The sequence below is a fragment of the Haliotis rubra genome, unplaced genomic scaffold (genome assembly GCF_003918875.1).
Source record: "Haliotis rubra isolate DU_JTF1 unplaced genomic scaffold, ASM391887v1 Scf415, whole genome shotgun sequence".
In the NCBI taxonomy this organism is placed as follows: Eukaryota; Metazoa; Mollusca; class Gastropoda; order Lepetellida; family Haliotidae; genus Haliotis; species Haliotis rubra.
In genome coordinates, this window is record NW_025767097.1 from 245,357 (window position 1) to 273,264 (window position 27,908).

Here is a 27,908-nt window from a genome sequence, read left to right on the forward strand (position 1 = left end):
ATTCCCTTTTGAAAACGAGGCTCTGGGATATTCCTCATTTTTCTGTGCCTAAGGCTCGTTGTTGTGAGCAACATGTGATGGCTGCAATTCTATGCAAACTTCCTCTACGAATGACATCATCGCCGAACTCTCACAGATTAAGCACAGTCCTCAATCATATAATAAAGATGGACGGCAGATCACAGAGCACGGCCGGAATCATTGGTAAGGCCTGGGTATCTTAGGGGGGGCGAAGGTCGTTTTGCACCAGTTTTAACTTAGGGTACACATATCTACTTGTTAGATTTGTTTATGATAAAGATCACAAGATTATTTCATCTTGCGTTTTCAAAATTTGGAAATATAGTATCAGCATAGATTTCTTCTTTATTTCTGCCAATTTAGCAAATGAGGGATACTTATGTAATTGTATTTTTTATACACACAAATCATATCATTATTGACCCATTTAATATTCCAGTCATTGGTGATGAGATTCTGAAAGGGCAAACAGCTGACACCAACTCAAACTTCATCTGCAAACACCTCTTCAGTCTCGGTGTCACAGTGAAAAAGGTAGGAATTGATGTTTCAGTTCCAACTTTATATAGTGATTTACGTTATTTTATTTAACATGCAGTAGTCCAACTCAAGGCAGTAATGATTTATTAAGTCTTGATTGCATCAGATTTTGGCTGAAATTTAGGATTGTTCCTGATTTCGTTTAGATTTCAATTTTGTCAATATGTAGTGTTTTAAATAAGAAAACTGTATTTCTGGTGTTGAATATCGGTCTTGTATGAATGCATATATAAGACTTGGTTTGTGTGAATAGCTAGACGGTCTTAGACTCTTATAGACCCCAGAGCACATACTGAATAAAACTAACAACCCCGTTCAGTTTTCTCCCCCTCCTCACAATGATCCCCTATTCAGGTCTTTGGATGTCCATAGCTGAGATGTGTCACTTGTTGCTTTTTTCTATCTGTCATTCTTGTAAGTATCCAGTGAGATGTTAACCAAAAAATTAGATTGATTAAAAGAGAAGATCTGGACTGATGTCAAGAAAATCTTTGTACTGATAAATAGAGAATGTTTGTATTGAAGATAAAAGAAGCCCTTAGATTGATGTAAAGAGAAAATCTGGACTGACATAAATGTGAGGTGTATAAGACTAATGTAAAAAATGTTATATTTTGGTGAAAAACTGTACTTTATACACAAGACAAAATTGTAGATAATCCATGGCTAATTCTCAATGGGTCTCAGTTTGCTGTCTAAAACTGCATACCTGATGTGTGACTGTGCTGGAATCCTGGTTGACCCAGATAATGCATCTTGATGATCTTGGGTTTAGAAGCCTAAGACCTGCTCCACTTCCAGCTTTCCACCAACATCTTATAACTGAAACTTTGTTCAATCAGCGAAAAACCAAACTGACTTAGGGACCGTTCATAATTTACTCTCTGTGTGTGTGTGTGTGTGGTGTGATGATGATTTTTATGGAGAAGCATGTACAATGTGAATGACCCCCCCCCTAAAATATATGTACAAAATAAGTGACCCCCCTGCATGTCATGTACAAAATCAATGACCCTCCCCTTCCCATAATTTCTAAGCATCATTTTAAACATATTTTTATGTACAAAATTGTTGACCCCCTAGTACATGTGTACAAATTGATGAGCCCCCTAGCTCCCCAGAAAAAAATGGGTGACCCCCTTAAAATCATCATCTCACACACACACACACACACACCAGCCATAAATTATTAACGGTTCCTTATTCACAAGATTTCTAACAGCAGTGCATGCAGTGATGCATCTGAAACATCTGTAAAGTTAATCAGCCCTGTCTCAATTCCAGATCTCTGTAATTGGCGATGACAAGGATACAATAGCTGAGGAGGTAGCTCATTTCTCGAATTCCTATACCCATGTCATTACATCTGGGGGGATTGGCCCAACACACGACGACAAAACACTGGAAGGTAAATGTCGAGTCTGTCAAGACTTTGTCTGTGTGTATATGGCAAATTCCATACAATCAGATCTGTTTCTCCTGTATTATATATCTCTGCAACAAGATCTGACAACTGCTACACAGATTGGGAACTTTCAAACTGACCAATCAGCATTGAGTCTCCTAAATTGTTGGTATGAATGAGCAGCATGCATGAATTCTGTGTTGCATATACAAACTAAATAGGCCAGTTCCAAATGTCAATAATAAGCACTGCACCATAGCATTGTTAACAGTATCTTGTCTAGTTTCGGGGCACCTTGACATCCACTTCCAGACTTTCCACCATCAGAGGAATATTGTAGCCTGTGTGTTTTTGTGTCATAAAATGAAAAACTTGAAACTAAGTTTGTAAACAAATGAAATGAAATTGTTATAGAAAGATGACATCCTGTTGGCTAAATAAGGGCACATATCCTTCATCTTGACGAGTCAGTCCAAGTTTGTATGGCTTCACTTGATATGGCCTTGTAATGAGGTGTTCTCAAAGATAGTGAAGTTTAATGAAAATAATGTATATTCTGCACAGCACTCATTGCCTCAGTGAGATATTCAGGCAGTGATGCCAACCTACGATTTTATCGTATTCGTTAACAAAAAAACAGCACAAAATACGCTAGTATGATAGCAGTAAAAATATACGATTTGTTAATAAAATACATTACATTAAATTATCCAATAGCATACGTACCATACACATTAAATTTCAACCATATTTTATTCAGTATCAAGCTATATGTGGATACTTAATACTGATTTAGGTGAGTACACATTTAATAACAAGCTCTTAGAATATCTGTATATTTATTTATTAAATATGAAAAATGTTTGGAAAAATTAATACTAATTTTTGCCCAAAATACTTATTTTTGCATCAGTTTTTGGCCAAAATACTAATTTGGCTAAATTAGGGTTGGCATCTCTCTTCAGGTCACAGAACACACAATCTCAAATTGTTTTGTTTTTGTACCCTGCTGCAACATGGAATGGGGGACTATGTATTCAGCAGCATCTCGATTCTTGTTAACGCGATGTCTCATGAACTGTTGTACCCAATGTCTTCAAATTTGGGGACAGCCTACATTTGGGGATTATGCAGATACCAGTCGATTTGGGTGACCTTGATCTTATTTTCAAGGTCAACATGACACTTTTAGCATTTATCAGTCCCGATTCTTAACGAGCTTTCTCATGAACTGTTGTACCCAATGTCTTCAAATTTGGTGACAGATTACATTGGGGGATTACACATGCAGACGCCAGTCAATTTGGGTGACCTTCATGTTATTTTCAAGGTCACCACGAAACTGACCACTTTTCAAGCTCTTGTTAACGTGGTATCTCAGGCAGTGTTGTATCCAATGTCTTCGCATTTTGTGACAGCTTACATTGGGAGATTATGCAGACACCAGTCGATTTGGGTGACCTTGACCTTATGTTCAAGGTCACCATGACACTTTGACCACTTTTTAAACTTATGTAAACATAATATCTCATGAATTTTAGCCTCCAATCTAAACAATGTATTGCCCTTTCTTACAAATTTGATGTCAGGAATTAACATAAGGGATATCAGGGTAGGGTTGGGTAGGGTAGGGTAATAGGGGGTGGGGTACCCGGTAGAAAATCTGGACCCGGCCCAGCCCTAATGCACACTGATACTGACAGTGGATATGTGCCTCTGCATCTATGCATTCAAATCTACTATATTCCTGAAATATCTTCAGAGTTTGGAGAAGATTCTGAGAAGTGACCTTAACTAAAAACTGCATCACCCAAAAGGTATTCTTCTATGTGGAAACAGTGGCAACAGTTGTATTCATTCTCTCACCATCCAGGCAGGATTTACACGAAGATGTTTGAAAAAGAAAGCCTAACCAAGTAAAAAATGAATGAAATATTTGATTTCACTGAAGAACATAAATTAAATCTTTCCTCTTAATATGCTCATGGCTAATAAAACAAGAAATTTAGAGCAAGGATATATATCTGTAACATTTTATTTTGTATCCTCTCTCTATATAAAACTTTCATGTGGGTTTACAGCTAACAGCAACAATTGTGACAAATGTTATGGTTTGTTGTGAATTTAATTATTGGAACAACCTTCTTAAGGAGCAAGAGCAAGTTTGAAAGGTGATAAAACACTAATATACAGGTGTAAATAAAGACAGTGCAAACATTTGGCAAAAGGTTCTTGAGCTTGGTCATCTTCAAAATCTTCCCTTTTCACTCATCATAGCCACAGTACCGTTTTTGATCATGTCATACGTCCAAAACTTGAAAGTGTGAAAAAGAAAACTGAGATATCAGCCACTTGACCAAGTCTGATCGTTTCCGTTGGAAATACTTCATATCTTCATCTTTGTGAAGTTTGAGATTTGTGCAAAAAGGGACTTTCTCCCATCTTATGATTTTCACATATGTAATATGTGATAGGTGAGCTTCAGAGCCCTGTTGCTTGTACTAGCACCTGTACTGTACTGCAGGTATTGCCAAGGCCTTCAGTGAGGAGACCTACCCACACCCACAGTTGGTGGAGCTGATAAAGGGATACTTCGGGACTGATGACCTGACTTCCCCCAAAATGAAGATGGCTTTTGTAAGCAGTAATTTAGAAATGACTATTAAAGGTGCCAAATAATAGTTGCATGGTTTTGTATCGCTTTATGATTAGGCCAGACCAATTTTATTTCTTGTTTTACAGATCCGCCAGTCATATTTTTTTTAAGAATAAAAACAAAAATAACAATTATTTTTCCCCACTCAAAAAATAAAATCCTCATGTTTTTATTGGACAAAAATGTAAACTTACCCCAAAAAATTTTTGGATTGCATTTTGCCCGATATACACTTCATAAATTGCCAAAAATACATACTTTTAGTATTTGAAAGGGATTTTACTTTGGTGATTTTCATTTTTTATGTTTTTCCCTCCTGCCTTTAGGTTTTCTGAGGACAAAAATCTGTAGAACAAGAAACAAAATTGGTCTGGCCTTACTTAAAATCAAAATTCAAACTATGACATATGTAACTATTTTTTCCAGCATTCCAGAAAGCAAAAGGGCATTCCCTGCACAGGGATGAGCTATAAATAGAATAAATATAATTTACCATGGATAGAATGCTCAACATCTATTGAAGATGCCACAAAACAAAGACTGCTTGGAACCAGTTGATATGACTGATTTACTTCAGTACTTCCTCTTACATCAAGCTGTCATGCTGTGATAGTAATATACTGAGTCTAAAAAGAAACTTCACAAAATGTAATTTGAAAAATAATGAATAATTTTTCTCTGATGATACATCTATGTATCCGAAATGGGATCCCTATCTTTCGACTCTAGAAAAACGTTAGCAAAACCCACTCAAACCCATCCATTCGTCGTGCAAATGACGTTAGTGCCAAATCAGGTTTTGCACGTGCAGTCGATCACGTGATTGTCGCATCGAAGTTTTCTTCATTTGCACATGTTTGCATTGGCCTCAAGAATTGAAAAAACACTTTTAAACCACAGTTCTAACGGTACTTGAAATGCCACGATTGTCAAATGTGCAACGGAACGGCGCCGCTGGCATGTTGCAAGCTGGAAGATCAGTTATTGACGCCGCAAGAGCAATGGGATGCAGCCGCCGCGACTGTGTATGACTTGCGAGGTCGCCTACAACAAACTGGCACCACTTCTGATCGCCTAAGGTCGGTCGCCCACGCAGTGACGCCACGAGCAGAAGACCGCCAATCGCCCTACGCCACCTACGTGACAGATTTCTGCCGGCTACACCTAACCAGGGCTGAGATGTTTAGAGGTCGACTGTCCTCACAGACCATTCGAAATCGGGTTATGGCTGCCAATCTCCATTCTCGACGCCCATATCGGGCCAATATTGACGCCGCTTCATCAACGCCAACGCCTGCTGTGGGCCCAACGCCACCTCCGATGGACCCAGAGAGACTGGAATCGAAGTCATCTTTAGCAATGAATCCAGGTTTACCCTCAGATTCGCTGGACGGCAGGCATAGAGTCTGGAGACGACGCCGCGGAACGGTATGCCCAATGTTGTGTACAGGAAGTCCCACAGATTTGGGGCGGAAGTTGCATGGTGTGGGTGCTTTCTGTGGGAACAACCGCTCCCGACTTCTGGTCATCCGTGGAAACCTCACAGCTGCTGCTTATCGCACACCAGGTGCTCACCCCTGAACTCGTTCCTTTCATGGCGCTCATGGCCCAGGTCTACAGTTCCAGCATGATAATGCTCGGCCGCGATACCGCGATGTTGACACGAAATTTCCTTCAAAACGCTGGAATCAACGCCATGGACTGGCCATCGAGGTCCCCTGACCTTAATCCAATAGAGCACGTTTGGGATGCACTTGGGAGAAGGCTTCGTGGTCTTAGGAACCAACCTCAGAATTTGCAGGAACTTGGCGCTGCCTTGCAAGAGCAATGGCACAGAATCCCCAACCACGCGGTTCACAAGCATCAGGCAGTCGATGAGGAGACGGTGTTTGGCAGTGGTGAATGCAGCGGGGCGGCCATACACTATATTGAACTGAGAAATTTCAAGATTTTTATTCTTGTGACTTGACATTCTGTATACCCATGTTTTGGAACGGCGGTGTAGCCTAATGGAACTGATTATGGCACTGTCAGTGTATCGAGTACATCACACAGATCTCAGCAATGAAATAATAACAATTTAACCATCTTACCATCTCTTGTTCTTTTATAGTGCCCTGAAGAAAGAATGTGAAGTTTCTTTTTTGACTCAGTATAATATCAGATCCCGAAGTCTGCTACCTTGAAGTACGGAGTCAACAAAATCACTGGCAAGAAGGCCTTGTACCCCTTGGTGTCAGTGAAGAATGTGCACATGTTCCCAGGAGTACCAGCTCAACTGGAGAGGGCCTTCCATATGTTAGAGGTATGTAGAGTGTGGAGAGGGCCTTTAATATTTAGGTGTAAAGGGCCTTTAATATTTAGGGTGTAGAGAGCCTTTAATATTTAGGGTGTAGAGGGCCTTTGATAAACGTATGTTAAAAGTTTGGAGAGCGGAGAGGAACTTTAATATGATTGAGGTATATAGCATGGAGGGTACTTTGATAGGAGAGGCCATTTTATATGTTTGAGGTATGTAGAGAGGAGAAGGCCTTTGATATGTTGGTGGTATGTAGAGAGGAGAAGGCTTTTATATGTTTTAGGTATGTAGAGTGGAGAGGACCTTTAATATGTTTGAGGTATGTAGAGTGGAGAGGGCCTTTAATATGTTGGTGGTATGTAGAGTGGAGAGGGCCTTTAATATGTTGGTGGTATGTAGAGTGGAGAGGGTCTTTAAGTATATCTAAGAGGGGGCTGTTGTCAATGTTTCAGAAAGAGTTGTTTATGAACCCTGGGGTGGAGTTCCACACCATGGATATGTTCATCAACAAGGATGAAATGACCATTGCTTCAGTCCTCAACCAGGCGGACGAGAAATTCCGGAAGGAAGTCATGCTGGGGTCGTACCCAGTGACACACAACAGGTGAGTTGGTGATGACGGAGGAGGGGGGTGCTTGAGTCATTAGGTGTTGGTAGTCGATCAAAATAAATGGGTCAGGAGTGGGTAGTTGAGTGGGGTGGGTAGTTGAGTGGGGTGGGAGGAGGGAAAAGTAGTTGGGGGGTGTCGGCTAGGGTCGGTTATTTGGGTGTATGAGGGAGATAGGATGGGGCCTGTTGTTGAGTGAGTGAGAGAGTCAGGAAGTGTATTGGTAGTTGGGTGAGTGAGGGACTCAAGAAGTGGATTGGAAGTTAGGTGAGGGAGGAAGTCAGGAAAAGGGTTAGGTCCGCGGGTGAGTGAATGTGACAGCAAGGAGAAGGGTAGTTGTGTAAGTGAGGGAGGGAGTCACCAATATTAACATTTGTGTTATTCACAATATCTTAAATAATTTGACATCTGTACCATGTTTTGACCAAGTTCATAAATTATTAAAATCCAAATTTGACTTGATTTCTCTGAAATTGCCCAACTAACAAGCTGAACTTTGACAGGTCTGTTTGAATTATTACAGTGAGGCCTTCCTCGATATGAGACCAGTGAAGGTCCGGGTTAGAATATTGGGCTTCAGTAACCCATGCTTATCGTAAGAGGCAACTAACGGGATCGGGTGGTCAGGCTCGCTGACTTGGTTGACATCGGTTCCCAATTGAGAAGATTGATGCTCATGGTGTTGATCACTGGATTGTCTGGTCCAGACTCGATTATTTACAGAACGCCGCCATATAGCTGGAATATTGCTGCATGCGGCATAAAACTCTACTCACTCCTCGATATGATTTAAGACATTATTTGAATGTGAATGTTGTTAGAAATGTTTGTTGCTTATATGTTGTTGTCTTTAATAACAACCCATCCAGTAGAGCTACAACACTATTTACTGAGAGACAATGGGCACAGTGAAAATTGTACTTGGTGTCTAAATCCTTGGTTTCTTTATTCTTGTGAGTAAAGCAGATTTACTTTCAGTTACTACAAGGTGAGACTGACACTGGAGTCCCTAGATGAGGACAAACTCGGACAGGTGTGTCAATATCTGACGGAGAGGCTCCCACAAGGTAGGTGTCCAGGACTCATTGCCGTGAAGAGTTCTCTCACTCACTCACTCACTCACTCACTCACTCACTCACTCACTCACTCACTCACTCACTCACTCACTCACTCACTCACTCACTCATGGGTTGCTCACACTTTCAGTCAATGGTTCATGTGGATCATTCCTGATTTACAGCTGGAACAATGCAGAAGAAAATCCACTTACTAACTCACTCACTAACTCACTCACCCATAATATCTGAATAATTTCTGATACAAGAAAATGATGAAGAATGTATTAAGGAACCTTTCTTACACTGGCTGGTCCTTGGCTATCACTGCTTTGTGATACCTTTCTAAAATATGGAGACACCATGTACATAGACTGGTTGTTAGCAGTCATTGCATTGCAACACCTTTATGATACAAATAGACAGATAGTTCAAATGATATGTTTTAGCTCAGATTATCCTTGATTTTATAGCTGTTATCTTTGCACAGATGTTCACATAATAAATCCTTTAGTTGACAATGGTTACAGGTCTTTTGTTAGAAAATATTCCCAACAGTTATTCTGATAAACCCAGAACAAGGCATTTATCCGATATGATAATGCCATATCAGGTACATATAGACATATATCTCATTATTTAACTTTTGTATATTGCACTATATATGTATACATGTGAATCCATTCCATTGTATGCATTGTTTGTATTGTATGCATTGTATGCATTGTGTGTATTGTGTGTATTGTGTGCATTGTAAACATTGTTACATTGTGTGTATTGTGTGTGTTTCTGTCTATTGATGTGTATGGGCACTATATCCCAGCATATGCTTATTAAGATCCTTCTTTTCAATAATGCCCTTTGAAAAGTGTGTCTATTGTTCCTTGAAGTGTGTGGCCAGTGCTTTGTGTTATATCAAACTGTTGAAACAGGGTGTCATATCAGACTATTTCAGTTGTATGGTGAGCTGTTTATCTGGTTCCATACAAGTGATGTCAGTATATGGAGTATTATACAGTGGGGATATTGTGTTGGATCAGATGACAGGCATGTATGTTTACATAATGTATGACAAACAGGTATATCGACATTGTGATATTCAGTATGCTCACACTGTACTATGACATTAATGTAGAGGTTTCATGAATATGTTGATCAAATGTTTAAGAGATCAGAAGAAAAAAGCCACTGATAAAGTGGTGCACTTTTATGGATAGACAACTTCTTTGTTGCAGTAGTAGTTGCAACTGCTACTGCAACAAAGAAGTTGTCTATCCATAAAAGTGCTCCACTTCATCATACCAGCTTCTAAATGCCACTTAAGGAAGCCACTGATAGGTTGGGTTTTTTGGTAGAATTGTATTTTGCTATTTTCTGTAAACAGGAAATAAGTGTACTGACAAAAACCTAGTGATTGAAGGCACACTTACAATAAGATACTTTTTAAAATATAAACAACTGATGTGTTTATAACAAATATTCTTACACTCAAGTAAACTGGACAAAAACACAAGACATGGTAAGATAGAGAAGTGACTTTTGTATATCAACACAAGTCAATACAATTCTGAGGCGTGCCAAGGTGTTTAATGAAACATTTGTGTTGACATGTTTAACATAGTACAATGGTAACATTCTACTTATCATGTCAAAATATTCTACCAACTTTCACAGTTTAAGAACAGCACTATCCAGAGTGCTAAGTATATAAAGGTCCAGGTTAGAATCAATCTTTAGCAATCCATACTTGTAATAAGAGGCGACTAACAGGTTTGGGATGTCCACCACGTTGACTCAGATTCATGCTACCATATCCCAATTGGGTAGATAGATGTTCATGATGTCAGTCCTAGGATTGTCTGGTCCAGATTTGATTATTTACAGACCATCATCATATATCTGGAAAATTGCTGAGTGTGACATTAAACAACAAACAAACATAAGTATAAACAGTACCACAGCCTGCATCGGTGGCAGAGATAAGTGCCTGGTGTGATGTCATGACAACTGGTGTGATGTCATGGCAACTGGTGTGATGTCATGGCAACTGGTGTGATGTCATGACAACTGGTGTAATGTCATGGCAACTGTGTGATGTCATGGCAATTGGTGTGATGTCATGGCAACTGGTGTTATGTCATGGCAACTGGTGTGATGTCATGGCAATTGGTGTGATGTCATGGCAACTGGTGTGATGTCATGGCAACTGGTGTGATGTCATGGCAACTGGTGTAATGTCATGGCAACTGATGTGATGTCATGGCAACTGGTGTGAATGTCATGGCAACTGGTGTGATGTCATTGCAACTGGTGTGATGTCATGGCAACTGGTGTAATGTCATGGCAACTGGTGTAATGTCATGGAAACTGACTGGTGGCAACTGGTGTCATGGCAACTTATGTGATGTCATGACAACTGGTGTAATGTCATGGCAACTGCGTAATGTCATGGTATGTGATGTCATGACAACTGGTGTAATGTGGCAACTGGTGTGATGTCATGACAACTGGTGCACTGTCATGGCAACTTATGTGATGTCATGACAACTGTGTAATGTCATGGCAACTGGTGTGATGTCATGGCAACTGATGTGATGTCATGGCAACTGGTGTTATGTCATGACAACTGGTGTAATGATGTCATGACTGATGTCATGGCATGGCAACTGGTGATGTCATAATGGCCTGAGAGGCTTTGTGATACAATATCCTGTTTGTCATATCTCCGAGGGAAGTAACACTTGAGCTGACACAAGCAATGTCTCCTGTGGAAGCATTAGGATGATCAGTGAACGCTTTTGTTAATGCTCAGCAGATTTCTGGTTTCCCCGCTGTCATTTGCAAGAATATTGCTAAAAAGCAGTGTGAAACCATGGTTCCAGGAGCCCTGTTTGTATGGTGACATTTGCACATGTGTGTATTTTTGCATATATGTAAAGCTTACATGAGTATAATTGTTGCATAAAGCATATACACATAAACAAATCTTTACTAACTACCCCAAGCTAAAATACTCCTGTCTTGGACCCGATGCTAATTTGTTACTACCCGGTGAGTAAATGCTTGTTTCTTGCTACCCTAAGCAAATGTTGTCGTGATGAATGCATAGCAAATTTACTCAGGGTGAGTATTTTTACCGCTTGATTTCATAATGGCTATTTTAGTGGTTTCCCACCTAAACTTTATGCTTCTTATTGGGATGTGATGTCATGACAACTGGTGTAATGTCATGGCAACTGGTGTGATGTCATGGCAACTGGTGTGATGTCATGGCAACTGGTGTAATGTCATGGCAACTGATGTGATGTCATGGCAACTGGTGTGATGTCATCACAACTGGTGTAATGTCATGGCAACTGGTGTAATGTCATGGCAACTGGTGCCATGTCATGGCAACTTATGTGATGTCATGACAACTGGTGTAATGTCATGGCAACTGGTGTGATGTCATGGCAACTGGTGTAATGTCATGGCAACTGGTGTGATGTCATGACAACTGGTGTAATGTCATGGCAACTTATGTGATGTCATGGCAACTGGTGTAATGTCATGGCAACTGGTGTGATGTCATGGCAACTGATGTGATGTCATGGCAACTCATGTGTTAACTGGTCATGGCAACTGAGGTGATGTCATGGCAACTGCTGTTATGTCATGGCAACTGGTGATGTCACAATGGCCTGAGAGGCTTGTGATACAATATCCTGTTTGTCATATCTCCGAGGAAGTAACTCTTGAGCTGACAAGCAATGTCTCCTGTGGAAGCATTAGGATGATCAGTGAACGTTGTTAATGCTCAGCAAGATTTCTGGTTTCCCCCACTGTCATATTGCAAGAATATTGCTAAAAGCAGTGTGAAACCATGGTTCCAGGAGCCCTGTTTATATGGTGACATTTGCACATGTGTGTGTTTTTGCATATATGTAAAGCTTACATGAGTATAATTGTTGCATAAAAGCATATACACATATACAAATTTTACTACCCCAAGCTAAAATACTCCTGTCTTGGACCCGATGCTAATTTGTTACTACCGGTGAGTACATGCTTGTTTTTTGCTACCCTAAGCAAATGTTGTCGTATGAATGCATAGCAAATTTACTCAGGGTGAGTATTTTTACCGCTTGATTTCATAATGGCTATTTTAGTGGTTTCCCACCTAAACTTTATGCTTCTTATTGGTCAGATATCTATCAGTTGATGTCTAGCTTCTATTAAGAACAGACACACGACAATGGCGAACCGGAAAGAAACTCGTGGTTCCAAAAGACGTGGTTCCGCTTGGAATGATGAGGGAACAAACTGCCTATTGGCAATATGGGAAGACAACAGTATAGAGGAATTACTGGAAAACCCCACAGCAGCAATGTTTCGGTGTACAATACTGTCGTGGTGGAGGTGGCTGCAAAAGGATTCAACAGGACATCTGACCAATGTAAAGTGAGAATCCATACCCTAAAGAGGACATACAGAGAGTGTAAATCAAACCTGAAGAAAAGTGGAAAGGGAAGGAAACTTTGTAAGTTTTTTGAAGAACTGGATGCCATTCTTAGTACCAGACCAGCCTTGTCACCTCTGAAGGTTATAGAGACATTGAGGAAGAAAACCGAAGATGAAGAAGGGGATCCTTGTGAACCTGATGACAATACAGCACTGGCGAACACGCAGGTTGTTGGTGACAGTTGTGCTGACATTACACCTCTTGTTGATAATCAAACTGAAAGGGATGAAAAGGAAGCAGAAAGAATAAAAGAATGGCATCCACTGGAGGGGAAAATGAAAAGGCGAAGAGCGAGAAGAAAAGAGCTTGGAAGACAAGGCTGGAAGTAGCACTGAAATCAGTGATGGATGGATTTAATGCTGCAAACGAGAGAGCTGATGATAAGGCTCTTGATTTTGAATGCCAGAAAATAGAACTTGAACCCCCAAAACTTGATGTCGAGAAAGCCAAGATGGAATCAGATGAAAGACAGAAGCGTGAAGAGAGACAGCACCAATTCAACATGATGAGTATGATTATGAGAGCTGTACGGGGGACAGGACAGCAGCCCCATCCACCATACAGTATGATTAAGAGAGCTGTCCCATACAGCACGGGTCGTACAGCACAGTATGACGGAGGTGTAATGGTCAGAGGTCCGGGCCCTTCATCATGCTATTCCTCAACTGCCAACCAACAATTTTCAGCTGAAGATTCTTTGTCAATCACCATCCTGGCTCTGCTGAGTCAATAGTTGAAGGTACTCTGAGCTGGAGTGAGGTTAGCTCTGCCAGTGTAGGGCTTCAATAACCATGACTTTAGGGGTATGCTGCATCACCAAGGAGCACCAAGGGCATTTGTGGATTTCCGATGTTCTTCGACCAGTTGGGTAAAAGAGAACCATCATCGCCAAGGAAATAAATGTCTGAGTTCACAAAGACACGGGCGACATGCACTCTGCCTGGCCAGCCAATATTGATGCTTGTAAACATCAGCTTGTGGTCACATACCCCTTGAAGGATCAGGGAATAGTAACCCTTCCTGTTCAGGTAGTCACCGTGTGAATCTTTAGGAGCTATGATAGGGATGTGACTGCCATCTATAGATCCTCCGCAGTTTGGAAATCCCCAACACTCTCATATCCCTTGATAACATCCTTCAATGCGTCTCCCTCTGGGAACCTGACGTATTCAGTTAGGAGAAGTTTCATGATGGCTCCAAACACTTGATGGACGCAGACACATACGGTTGCCTTCCCGACACCAAGAAGGTTGCCCACAGTTCTATACTCTGCAGAGGAAGCCATCCAATAGATTGTTATAGCAACCTTTTTTTTACATCGAGTGGTTCCTCGACCATATGATCAGAGGGAGAGAGCTCATCTTTCAGTTGAGTGCAGATCAATTCATGTTTCCCCTCACATTCTAAAATTTTCCAACCATTTGGCATCCGTGAAATGATTACCGACAACTTCAGTATACCAATGACTTGATCTTTGCTTTCTTCTAGAATTTTGGTCATGGGAACATCCCAGTATCAGACAACACTGATGTAATATGGGAAATGCCTATACCTTCTTGATATCTCACGTCTTACTCAATCCGTGGCTGGGGCAGAAATGAACTACATGTATTATCAATGAATACACAATGCCATTTTGAAAGTGGTCAAATGTAACATATGTTATATTTGGGATTACACTTTCTTAGTAAAGTACAAATTCTAGTACTTTTTCAGATTGAGTCCCATCCGGGATTGGAACCCGCACTCACTTGAACCCTCTTGAATTATTATCAAGATGTATTACCACTTTGCTTAAAGTACTTAAAGTCTGTATGAACGCATTATAAGCAAACTGCACATCCTAGCAAATTGCAAACCCTATGTCAATTTACTCATGTATGCAAATTTGCAGCTGTGTATATTTTCGCCGTATAAACGGGTGCTGTAGCAAGCACAAAGACATGTTATATGATAAGTAACTGAAGTGTGAGACAAGGCTGGGCCTGGACAAGAGTATATTAGGATTTCACTCCAAAACCTCCTGAGTATCTTCATGTCTTGATCACCCTACCCGTGAAGGTCCGGGTTAGAATATTGATCTTCAGTAATCCATGCTTGCCGTAAGAGGCGACTAACAGGATCGGGTGGTCAGACTCGCTGACTTGGTTGACACATGTCATCGGTTCCCCATTGCGCAGATCGATGCTCATGCTGTTGATCACTGGATTGTCTGGTCCAGATTTACAGACCGCCGCCATATAGCTGGAATATTGCTGAGTGCGGCGTAAAACTAAACTCACTCACTCACTCACTTTGATCACCCAGCCATAAGACACATGCACCCCGGACATGTCACACTCTGGCCCTGTTATCTTGCGACTAGTCTACAGAAGGAAGGAATCCAGTGGTCTAAGAGGAACACAGGGGCATTAGATCAAAAGGCCATTGTAGAATGGAGAAATGTGCTGACATGCTCACAATAGTCTGTTTGTGAAGTAAATCCCTTCTTCATGATAATTCGTCAGGATACAGTGTAGTAGGACAGAGGTGTGGAAGGTGGGACTGCTTTATCATTCAACTTACTTTTTCTTTCAGATAGAGATCCTATGTATTTTCAGGTTAAAACTATGATGATTTATTGCTTCGAACACAAAGTATGACTGAGGCATTTATAGACATATTTACCATTTCACCATCACCCCATATGATTAGATTTTAATGTGTTTTATCTGATGTCTGAAGTCAAGCCTGGTGTAAGAATTGTTAGATATAGTGAAAAAACAATCTTTTCATGATGTCTATTCATTTTCATAATAATAATAATAATATATAATATAATGCACTAATCTCCATGCAACAAAGCATGCTCAAAGCGCTAACACCCTGATTATTATTACCCCGGATAACCCAAGCTGCCTGTTAGGCGCTAGAAGGTTTTAGTCACATGACTTTATCCAACCGGGTACCCATTTTCTGCTGGGTGAACAGAGGCAATTTTGAACAAACCCACTTGCCTGAGGTGAGATCACATGTATCACATGTGCTTCGTTGTGGGGCAGGACTGAAGTCCTAGAAACTCTCAGAAGTCAAGCTGCCAAACACGGTCACCCATCCAAGGACTGTCCGAGCTCAACGTTGCTTAACTTCAACTGGTTCGTGGCCTGAGCTCTGTGCACAAGACCACCCACCACATAAAACATATAGTGGAAACCTGATAAGTAAAATTTCAAGGGACTCGCCAAAATTGTTTACTTATCAGGTATTTTACTTATCCAAACCTATAAAAATCTGCAAATGACAACCGTATGCATGTATATGTATGCATATCTAACAATGAACAACTTATCAGGGATGGCCTCCAGTTGTCAGTGTATTGTCAACTGCATGACGCCAGCGAGCTGTAAGTGGGATGTTTGTTTAACTGGAGACTGACACTTGCCCCTCATGTCGGATTATGTGGTGATCGCTAATTTAGTTATCCAGTCTCTTTTGTTAAGTAATTTACTTCCAGGGACTGTGAGAAAACGTTTAGTTAAGCGGTATTGTTTACTTATCGAGGTTTAGTTAACAGGACTCTAATAGTGATAATTAATGAAGAAATTTGCCGGGACCAAGGAAAAGTGTTTACTTATCAGGTCTGTTTAGTTAAGCGGTCTTTACTTAGGCGGTTTCCACTGTATACTCTTTAAAAAATGTAGGGGAACCTGAACTTTCAATTTGGATAAGAAGTATAAGCGTTAACAAACTTTTCAAGGGCAGACATCTTATGAACACACCACCATTTCTCTTGATCTGTAACCACTCCTAAACACAAGGCAGTAGCCCCATACATGTGCATGGGGTGTCATTCTTGATTTTTATGGTTTTCAAGAAGGTCGATAAATCACTGTAGACCATTAATTTTGACAATCATCTTGCATCACACAGTTGTTAGTGTTTGTTTCTAGCCGTTTTTGTTTTTGTTTTGAAAATGTACACATGCAAAATTGTACACATGCAAATTTCACGTCAAACACCAATCACCTTTCAAGACCGATTACTGTACAAACAATTATGGTGATTAAAGGAAGTGCAAGCAGCGATGCACTCTTAAAACATCCGTTATCATCATATCAACATTGATTGACTCTGATATATCTCCCAATTTTTTCAATCGTAAATTAAAAATGAAGTTCCCCTACTTTTTTTTTAAGAGTATATAATTGCAAACACTTCACATTTTAAAAATAGATGCCAACCACAAACAAACACTATCAAAGGATTTTCCCAAGTGTAACATGATATTGGTTTTATCCCAGGTGTGTGGTGTGGTCCCCTCTCAATATCTATGTCCACACAGTGATACATAGGCTATAAATACCATACCGGTGTAACAGGCCAAACTTTCCCCCTAGGCCAAACTGTCCCCACCCTTGAATCAACTTTAAAGGCTAATTGTTTCCGATCCTTGTTTTCATGTTTATGTTTGTCTTGAAAAAGTCAGAAACGAAAACAAGACATAGCTATTCACGTGAACACATTGATAAGATATTCATGTTGATGTCAAGTTCCATTAACAATCTACAGGTCATCTTCATGTTCATATATAACATGTACATGGTTCCCATTTTGTTTCAGTACCTTTCTATAAGGTGAGATTAAAAAGAAAAGCAAGCATAAAAGCAAAGATATTATATCAGTACTATTGTTTTATATCATCATTTACTTATTTTTATATTTCAATAATTTACTAATGCCAACTTCCTCAAAACTGGCTTATGTCAAAATCATTACTATATTCGAAACTTTAACTAAATACCCAGTTTTTACTTATGTCCATATCCATTCAAAGTTTATTCCCTCACTCATGGCTTTAAATATGGCATCCATGTCGGCAACATCAACTTAACAGTTGGAAGCAGACGTAAACATCAACACAACAACAACAACCCAACACAATATCTGTATCAAATGCTGTATCATCTATCATTCCACTATATTGCCTTATTCTATATTCAAAAGACAAGGTTTGATAAGGGGTATACTTGGCCCATGGACATCTGAATCATATTTCATTCACCCAAAGTGATTATGGATTAGTAGACAAGCTTATGTGAATAATGTTTCATTACATTTATACATAAATACAACAAATATTAGATAATAAACAGCATGATAAGAGAGCAAGCAACCTGTGTATATTACATCTTATTTACCCATCAAATGTGCTGATTGAATGTTTACATCTTATGGTGGACAGATGAAGAACTAATGCAATGTGTCTTCATAGGAATGGCGGCAGGAGCAGGATAGATTTAGAGATGTATGCCGTTCAAACATGTATGCATTCAAATCACTACACCCAAGTCAAAACCTACTGTCGGTTTATAAGATCAAGGGTGGGGAAGAAGTAGCCTGGCTAGGCCAGAATCACCCCCTTTTGATATAAGAGCAAGGGTGGTAAGGAGGAGCCTAGCTAGGCCAGCATCTCCCCACTTTTAATAGAAAACAGAACAAAATATCTTAGTTTAAACAGGGGGACTTTAGCCTAGCCCAAACTTTCCCCAGTAAGAATATCCTAGGACAAAACCTCCCCAGGGAAAGTTTGGCCTAGGCCAGATTCTCCCCGGGAAAGTTTAGACCTGTGAAGAAATGGCCTGCTACACCGGGGATGGCCTACAAATGAGGTAGCTGACCTTGTCCCAGCTAACAGCTCTGATTGGTTGATGTCAGTATAAGTCAAGGCAGGGGAGGGGTTAATACCTGTCACTCAGTAACACACAACATGAGAGAAAGACAGTTGATACCCTTCCATGTCTGAAGCAACAAGTGCCATAATACATGACATGAGATGGCATGACATGACGTGACTTGGTTGAGGCTGAGACTTAAAGTGTGAAGTTTGTGAACTTACTTCACTGTAGATGTCAGCTTCTGTGAAGGAAGTAATGGGTATGTGGTGACATTGAAGTTGTCAGTGGTGCATGACATGTCGGAGGTTACTTGCATTTAACATTCATGTCACAGTCTGGTATAAATGATGATCTGTAGCAGGGTTTAACATGTCTGAGAGTCAAATCAGATCAGGTACTAGTATTTAGCATGTGCACTTTTATTCCCCAAGTCTCTTTTTTCCTCAGTTCAGTGGCAAGTTAGGATTGTTTAAAGTTTCTGTCCCTGCTATTTTAACACTACTGTTATCATATGCTATAAGCTTGATATACCATATTTCTACTTTCAAGTACATTATAATAGAACCATGCATTTTGTATTTATCCTCTAAGGCAGATGTTACAGAATACTGTATACTGTATTTTCCTTAAACTGTCTGTTACAGAAATCTGTATACCATCTTTTGCTTTAAATAAGGATTCTGTTACAGATTCCTGTATATACACTGTACTGTATTCCCTGAAGGTTTCTGTTACAGAGTTCCGTATACCATGGCTTTATGTTATTACATGGTCAAGGGTGTTGTTTCTGTATATCTTTCTTGTTCCCTACATTCCATTACCATAGAATAGTTATACCCTAGTTTTATTTAGCTCCTCAAGGAGAGCTCTTTCTGTGTTCTAATACCGAACATGTTAGATAATGTAATAATGGAAAGCCCCAAACAGAAGTACTTTATTTGTGATAACATACAAAATATACTTTGATAAATTTCCCTGTATAGAATTACCATGTGATACCATATATTTTTTCACAGTAAGTAGCATAAAAAAATGTAATGATAAATGTGTGACTTTAAACTAGCATGGAATTTCATTGGCTAACCCTTTGACCTTCATGTGTGATTTTTAATTTATTTTTCACTCAGTCATGAATTTCATTACACACTTAATTAACATGTATACCTTATGCTGTAAGATATGCTCATTTAGACATTCTTTATGTAGCTGGTTTACAAGAAGAAAAATGAAGATTTCTTTTTTACAGCTCCATTTTATGATAGTTGAAATGACAAATTCTAAAGGTTTTATTAAAATATTTTCATAAGAGTATTGTCCAAACACTTTTTCAAACAAAACAATCTGTAGTGTGACCAGCAATTTTGTTTTTCATTAGTAGATTGCAGTACTCATGTTTTCTTGACCACCAACATTGTAAACCAAAAGTCATTGTGTTCTCTAATCTGATTGGTTGAAAATGAATTCCCGTGCTTCAAATACTCAATAACACCCGGAAATTGGCCAACACATGATGTTTATCTCCTAATTAAATTTTACACCAATGATTGGTAAAGCACTACTGAAACCTAGAAAGGCCTCTCATATTCATTTCATGTGTAGGATAAAGCATCTCCAAGGGTCTTTATGAGATTTGAAACCCAAATCTATGGGGCATCTGAGAATGAGGGTTTTAATCTTACAGAGACCTCGAGTAAATGGTTTATCTATAACTAAATAATATATAATCCCAAACACCATATCTCAGATGTTTTTGTTTATGTCCTATTTTTCTTGCACCTTAGGAAACAGGTGTAAATAAGTCCTCGCAGCATACATGTACTTGAACAACAAAAATTTCAAATTACTGGGATTGTCAGTCTTGCAGATCACTCACTTGGCTACCAATTTGAAGATCAATTATACAAATGACATTGGTCATTTTATTTTATATCATTATGAAAACTTCCTTGTCTGATTTGTGTTAAGATGCAAAATAAATACACAGCAAGCAATATTCACATGTTACAGTATCACCAACTTGACGTATGAAATCTCCAGGATATTATAACATACCGGAAGTCATTTTTGAGTTTTAAGCCCCGGAAAAGAGAGACATATTTGTTTATGGTCTTCAACATACACACACAAAGATCCTTCACAGTTTTATTTCTGTGGGACATTTCCTGTTTCTTCATATCATGCACTATAATCTTAGGTGAAGCAAAAGGGCTGAAAATGACCATGCAAAATTGGCTACATTGTAAATGTCACCATTTTTTACACATTTTAAAATTGCGTTATTTGGTGTCTATTTTTAAAAGTAAAAATTGGATAATTATTTAGAGGTTTCAGTTTCAAATTAGGATCTTAATGATTATTCATATCATCAAATCACCAATTATAATTCTGATAGGTCACTGATAAACCTTGAATCAGCTGGGATGTTTTGGAAAATACACAAACATGAATGCCAAAGTGAGTTTACCACCATAGTTGATAGTGTTTACCAAATCACATCTTGAGATGCAGATACAATATCATATTACATCACATATATTTCACTCTCAGCTGCAACATATACACCATTGAATTCCACATACAGTTAAAATCAAATACCGAATGTTTTTGGTCGGGAAAACCAAGTGTCTAGATGAAATCAAACAAAGCATATTGGGTGTGAAAACTAACACTGTGCTCATAAGACTGCGCTTATTTGAAATGTAAACAAAGAAAAATTCAGATTTTACACTGTGTAGCATTTTCTAAAATTTTTAGACATCTGTTCATCATTTTTATTGCATGCATTGGCTCATTACAATTAGAATATACATGGAAAGAGTAACATAGCAAGAAATAGGAAATTCAAAATAGATACAATACAATTATTTGATAAATTCACACAAAAATGTCAAAGTTTCCGTGCAGCTTGATGCCATGACTGACCCAAAATCATGCAGTAAGACAATGATAATTATCCGCATCTCTGACTTCTTCTCTTATTTACAATGAAGACAATAAAACAAATAACAACATGTAGGTAGTCAGAATGGTTCTGGTTACTTACATCCTAAATTTATGTACAAATGTTCCCTGAATCAAGGAAAGGTCCTTCGCAAAATCATGCATACGGATGCCAGTGAACACACAATTTTGGGAAAAATCGGTCACCAGTTGTAAAGTCATGCGTCAACATTGCTGTACATATTTAGTGATATGTTTGAGGAGAAGGTCGGTTGAATAGGAGTAAACACAGTAATCCAATCCTGCTGCTTACAGTTTCAATATTATGATGTATATGTTGCTATCTTTTAGATATATTTACTCATGAAACTCATAAATTTCACCTGTTTTGATATATAAATATGTATCATATAGATGATATCTGTAAGTTATTATCATCCTTTGATTGTTTTTGTTTGTTAGAACAATATACTGAGAGAAACAAATAAAGGATCACAGGAAACTTCAAAGCTGGTGATGAAAACTGGAAAATATTAAAGGAACTGCTTGAATTTTCCTGTGATCCTTTATTTGTTTTTCTCAGTATATTTACATAAGAATTTGGCACATTGTCATAGTACACCATATTTTGAACCTTTATACAAGTGTTAGAAGAGGAAACGTAGACATAACTGCAACATGTACGTAGTTCCTATGATGTGTAATATTCCATTTCTTTTTTGATTGGCATTCTAGAAGTTGAGGAGATGCAAAATGAGAACAATTTTTATGGATATACAACTTCTTTATTCAGTATAGGCAACGTTTCAACATAGATTCTAATGTCATTGTCACCCAAGTGGTGCGTAAATACAACATTTCCTCATACTGCACTCACACATTGGGAAACCTTTCATGTACAGAGATTGCTGTACAAACTTGTTGCAAGGAAACCTCATTTGCATATTTATCACATTATTATTTGATGTTGTAATAGCAACTAACATATTTTCATTTATGTCAAAAGTTGAGCTGTATTTATAAAGACCTGGCCTATTTCAGACAGCGTGGTGATGTACGAGAAAGATCCAGTATCTGCTGCAGTGAAGACGTTGTACACTCTGGTGGAGTCGGATGAAGACACTGTGTACGCCAACAATGTACGACATGCTGTCAAGGTTATTGAAGAAGGACTGAAGAAATACTCGTAAGTTTCTACCTGTATTTAAATGTCTTCAGCTGAAGTGGGATCATGCTTGAAATGATTTTGTTAACAGTTAGAACCGTATTTGTAACGGATGTCACATTTGAGGGATTTAATGAGATGTAACCACTTCCTCAGAGGGTAAACAAGGAATGATGCTCTATGGCACCATGAATTGTCAGAACTGTCACCAGAAAGATGGAGAATGCTGGTAGCAATGTTCTTTGTATGATCTTACCCGTGAAGGTCCGGGTTAGAATGAACCTTCAGTAACCCATGCTTGTCGTAAGAGGCAACTAACGGGATCGGGTGGTCAGGCTCGCTGACTTGGTTGACATTTGTCATCGGTTCCCAATTGAGCAGATCGATGCTCATGCTGTTGATCACTGGATTGTCTGGTCCAGACTCAATTATTTACAAACCGCCACCATATAGCTGGAATATTGCTGAGTGCGGCGTAAAACTAAACTCACTCACTCATTTTGTCACAGTATGATCTGGAATATTCATTCAAACTAGATTTCTATCATTACACCAATGCCTGACATTTTCCATCTGTTCAGATTAGAGGAGATTTGTGTCGGTTTCAATGGCGGCAAAGACTGCACTGCTCTGCTCCACCTTTGCCATGCAGTTTTCAAGAAGTAAGTACCATACTCTCAAACCAGGGATAGGCAGAAGGGGTATGTAGCCTCATGGTTAATGTGTCAGCTTGTCAGGACAAAGGCCCAGGTTCTATTCCCGACATGATGAGCGAAGCCAATGGGATCTTGCTGGAATGTTGCTAAAATCAGTGTAAAGTAATACTCACCTACTACAAATAGGAACATTCAAATTCAACACTAAAAATTAGGTCTTTGAATGTAAGACTGTAAGCACCCTCATTGATAACCTTTAAGTCGTACTATTTCTAATTAGTCTCAAGACAACAAACATCACCATCTAAGTTTTAAAGAAATTAGGAATATTCTTATAGCTTTACTACAGAAATGTGTGTGAAAGTATTACTATATCAGGGATTGGGAAAGGCAGGGGCCAGGGGCCATTTTGCACATTAGAATACAAAATGGTCCAGTAAAATTTTGAAGTTTATTATTGATACAAATGCAGTAGCCCATTCTAAATTCAGAAAATGGCTAATAAACCTGAAAATGGCCCATTGTCAAAGTTCTCTATCCCAGTCCCTGCTATATATTGAAATGTTGAATTGTATTTCCTGGTGTTGATTGTACGAGTAACAGGACTGTATGAGTGCCTAACGGTAGCATGGAGGACATCATTGATTGGAAGGCTTAATATCGCTGTCAACTCAAAAAGTATGTAATAACTAACAAAACTAGTTATTCTGTATGGTTATATAATAAATAAAAATCCAGTCTAGATCTGCCATTAATCATCTTAATGATAAATAGGAATTCAGCTGATCCATCAAATGTATAAATTGAATATTCTTCCTTCTCGTTGTTGTCTATGGTAATCATAAACATTTCTGTGGCTCAGAAATATTAATTTAGTATCAAGATTGATTATCAACATTCAACATATATCAATACATTGATATGCCTTTTTCCAATAGTGTTTTGTCAAAGGCCAGTGGTCATCCATGTTGGATTAATGTAAACAAAAGGGAGGCAACTCAGTGTCTCACACATATAGCCACTCACCTATCCTGTAACTATAGCCAACATTCAGAACCTTTATTCTGGTATATATGAAGTTTAATATCATATGTGATATATGTACTTACATACCACACTGATGGATCTGGGCCAAGGATCAGAATATGTCCTCCGTACTGAACTGCTAGTTGTAAGAGACTACTGAATATGATTGAGTGGTCTTGACTCTATATGTTGTAGCATTATGTTTCGGGTTTTATGCATCCCGTGTAAGGATTTATCCACCGAGCAGAAGGCGAGTTTATGAATTTATCTTACCGAACATTTAGATCTCTCATTGTCCCTGGCCGCAACGCGGAACGGGGACTATGTATTCAGCGGCGTCCATACGTACGTCCCAATTCTTGTTATGAAAATATAACATTAAATCAAACTGAAATTCAATCATATATTTTACTAACATGGTACTGACTAGTCGATCCGAACCACTGATTCACGGTTCACTGACTAGCGTGGATGCATGCTTTTTCCATTAGGTGGGGTACAAATGATTTATTCTCCCTCGTAAAGATTTGTACCACGCTTGGGTGGTGTACGGCCGTGCACCGGTCATACATGGTAATTTGTTCAAGGTCACACGCACCAATCAGAGATGGACATTCTTACATGAGGTAGGATAATGTTCTTTGAATGTCATCTTATCTGACTTACTGGGGGGGTGGCTCATCATATTGACCACTTGCTGGTCTGACACAGACTTGATTGTGCACAGGCCACTAGGTATCAAATATGACTATCGTTAAACAACAAGCCAGCTATATACAGTTAGCCATGCTGTTCTGTATATTTGTGGGATTGCTAGTACTGAAGGATGTTTGGTAGTATTCTATTGTTTGAATACTGTTATCAAAACTTTATTCTTCACTTTGTCAGAATGTACCCAGATTCCAAAGCCAATCTGAATGCCCTTTACATCCGAAGTAAGCTTCCATTCCCTGAAGTTGAGGAATTTATACAGGTATCTAGAGATAGGTGAGTATTTTCCCACATTACTGTAAAGGTGATTATGTGTGTCATAATACAGGTGTCTAGAGACAGGTAAGTGTATGTTCATTACTTTTCACATATTTTGAGACAGGTGAATGTGTCTCATTACAATACTGTTGTCTACAGACAGGTAAGTTTTGCTAGTTGCTGTGCAGGTGTTACTATACAAGTCTGTATATTAATAAATTAGTTTTCTAATATGTTAATTACTCTTGAAGAATGTTTTGTAGATTTTTAAATGTTTGTCATAATTGAGTGTATTTGAATTTTTGTAAATTTGATATTTTTTCAGGTATAATTTAGAAATGCTAAGATTTGAAGGTAGAATAAAAAATAGCATGAGTGAACTTCAAGAGCAACATCCTAAGATCAAGGCCGTCATTATGGGAACAAGGCGTACAGATCCATACTCGGGTGAGTTGTTTCCATCTCTAACACGACCACTTAAATAATCAAACAAATGGTGGATGTTAGGAGCAACAACACAAGTCTTTTCAGTTTGACGATTTTAATGAAATAGTGGCACTTATCTTATACGTTTATTCAACATGTTTGTCAAAATATGTAAATTCTACAGTTGTGTCAGTAACCATGGTAACATCTTGCTCTGGACACGAAGTCAGCTCTGGTTTGGTTTCAAACAACCAGCTTAAGTTTTCTGATTTACGTTTACAAAGAGAAGTTGATAACATTTAAACACACTAATTTGTAAAGTTTGGCAAACTGTTGGTAAGGAAAATAATCTCTATTCTCACCAATATTTGGCCAGCTTTTCAGTATTTTCGCTGTTTTTTGTGTGTAAATGCTGCCAAGCATGTTTTTTTGTGTGTGTAAATGGTTGCCAAGCATGTTGTTTGTTTATAGGCAACCAGAAACTGTGTAGATGAAACATGATTTTTAGTTGCAGCTGCTACAAAACTGTGTCTATATTTGGGAAATGTGAGGGTGTTTGTTAAAAAACAAGTTGACAAATGTTTTGAAGTTTGCCAACATGTGCTTGCACACTTTCGTTGTCTGTGTGATGTTTAATGTCTAAGATACATATTTGCATTGTTACAAGTTACTGAAGATTTTAAGCTGCTATTTTACAACATACAGACATATTTCAGATCACCTCGAGTCTTTCTCCATGACGGACCCTGACTGGCCACAGTTCATGAGAATTAACCCACTGTTAGAATGGCAATACAGCGATGTGTGGACATTCCTGCGCTCTTTCTGTCTGCCATACTGCAGCCTCTATGACCGAGGGTGAGTTTCTTGTGTGTCGTAACCCTTCCATACACACCACCCCCCACCCTGTCTGCCATTATGTTGTTTCCATGACTAAGTGTTGTTTGAAGCAGTAAGCATGATTTAAATATTTTAAAATTATTATTTCTGTATAATTTTTCCAAATGAAGGACAGACGTATATGTTCAATAAGTACATACGTAGCCTGGCCTTCCCAGTAAGTCGTATTATCCACCCACAGGTACACGTCCCTGGGCAGTATGAACAACACTCACCCCAACCCCAGGCTTCAGTACCGTGATGACAAGGGTGTGGTCTACTACCGAGCTGCGTATGAGCTGGACCAGCATGAGAAGGAACGAGATGGGCGCAATTAACGGAAACCTGCATCTAAGAGATTTTAATGGAACCTCCATCTGAGACAGACAACCTACATCAGAGAAGGACGCATTTAATGGCAACCAGCACAAGAGATGGACATAAAGTGTCTGCAAACTGCATTGAAGAGGGACCAAGTCAATGGAAACCAGCAGAGGAAATGGACCCATTTTGTATGGAACTTGCCATTATCAAGGCAACCAGTGCTTGGGAATATATTGACCCAAAAAAATATTGAAAATGACAGACATATAAATACATAATATTTCTCATTCAATACAGGATATATTACTGGACATGACAAAGACCTTTTTATATTTTATTGACAGAAATATAACTGTCAAAAACAACAGCTAAAAGAGGAGTTACGTTCAGGATCACAGAAAAGATATGTTGAAATATTATGTCAAGGAGAATATAGAGACAAATGTTGATGTAGTGGTTTGATATTCACCTCATGCCAGCCTCAGGGTTCAGTTCCTATATTTCACCTCCTTCATCTTGGGAAACCTGTTTGGTGTTTTTCTGCCTCTGTAAACTCGAAGAATGTGGTGGCAAATATCGGTGTAATTTGTCTTCTGTGTTGAAGGTTTAAATTAATTGATCGTATGTGTGGAGATTATATTGGATTATTTTTATATATACTACTTCACATTATGAATGTATATGGAAATATACTACTCACACTTTGCAAAGGATCACAAAAATTCCCAACTTTACTTAAACATAGATTTATAATTTAAAATTGTATCCATTTAAAACTAGATAAA

The 27,908-nt window shown here is 38.8% G+C and overlaps 1 protein-coding gene across 1 annotated transcript; it reads left to right on the forward strand.

Moving 5' to 3' along the window:
- The first annotated feature begins 12 nt into the window (after nucleotides 1–12).
- LOC124288314 (FAD synthase-like) lies at nucleotides 13–27,908 on the forward strand. The gene is made up of 13 exons (XM_046724825.1): nucleotides 13–204; nucleotides 461–555; nucleotides 1,846–1,969; nucleotides 4,491–4,603; nucleotides 6,787–6,927; nucleotides 7,374–7,525; nucleotides 8,507–8,595; nucleotides 22,720–22,864; nucleotides 23,425–23,505; nucleotides 25,414–25,512; nucleotides 25,820–25,941; nucleotides 26,637–26,778; nucleotides 27,002–27,908. The coding sequence occupies exons 1-13, from the start codon at nucleotides 78–80 to the stop codon at nucleotides 27,135–27,137; spliced, it is 1,566 nt and encodes a 521-aa protein (XP_046580781.1). The 5' UTR covers nucleotides 13–77; the 3' UTR covers nucleotides 27,138–27,908.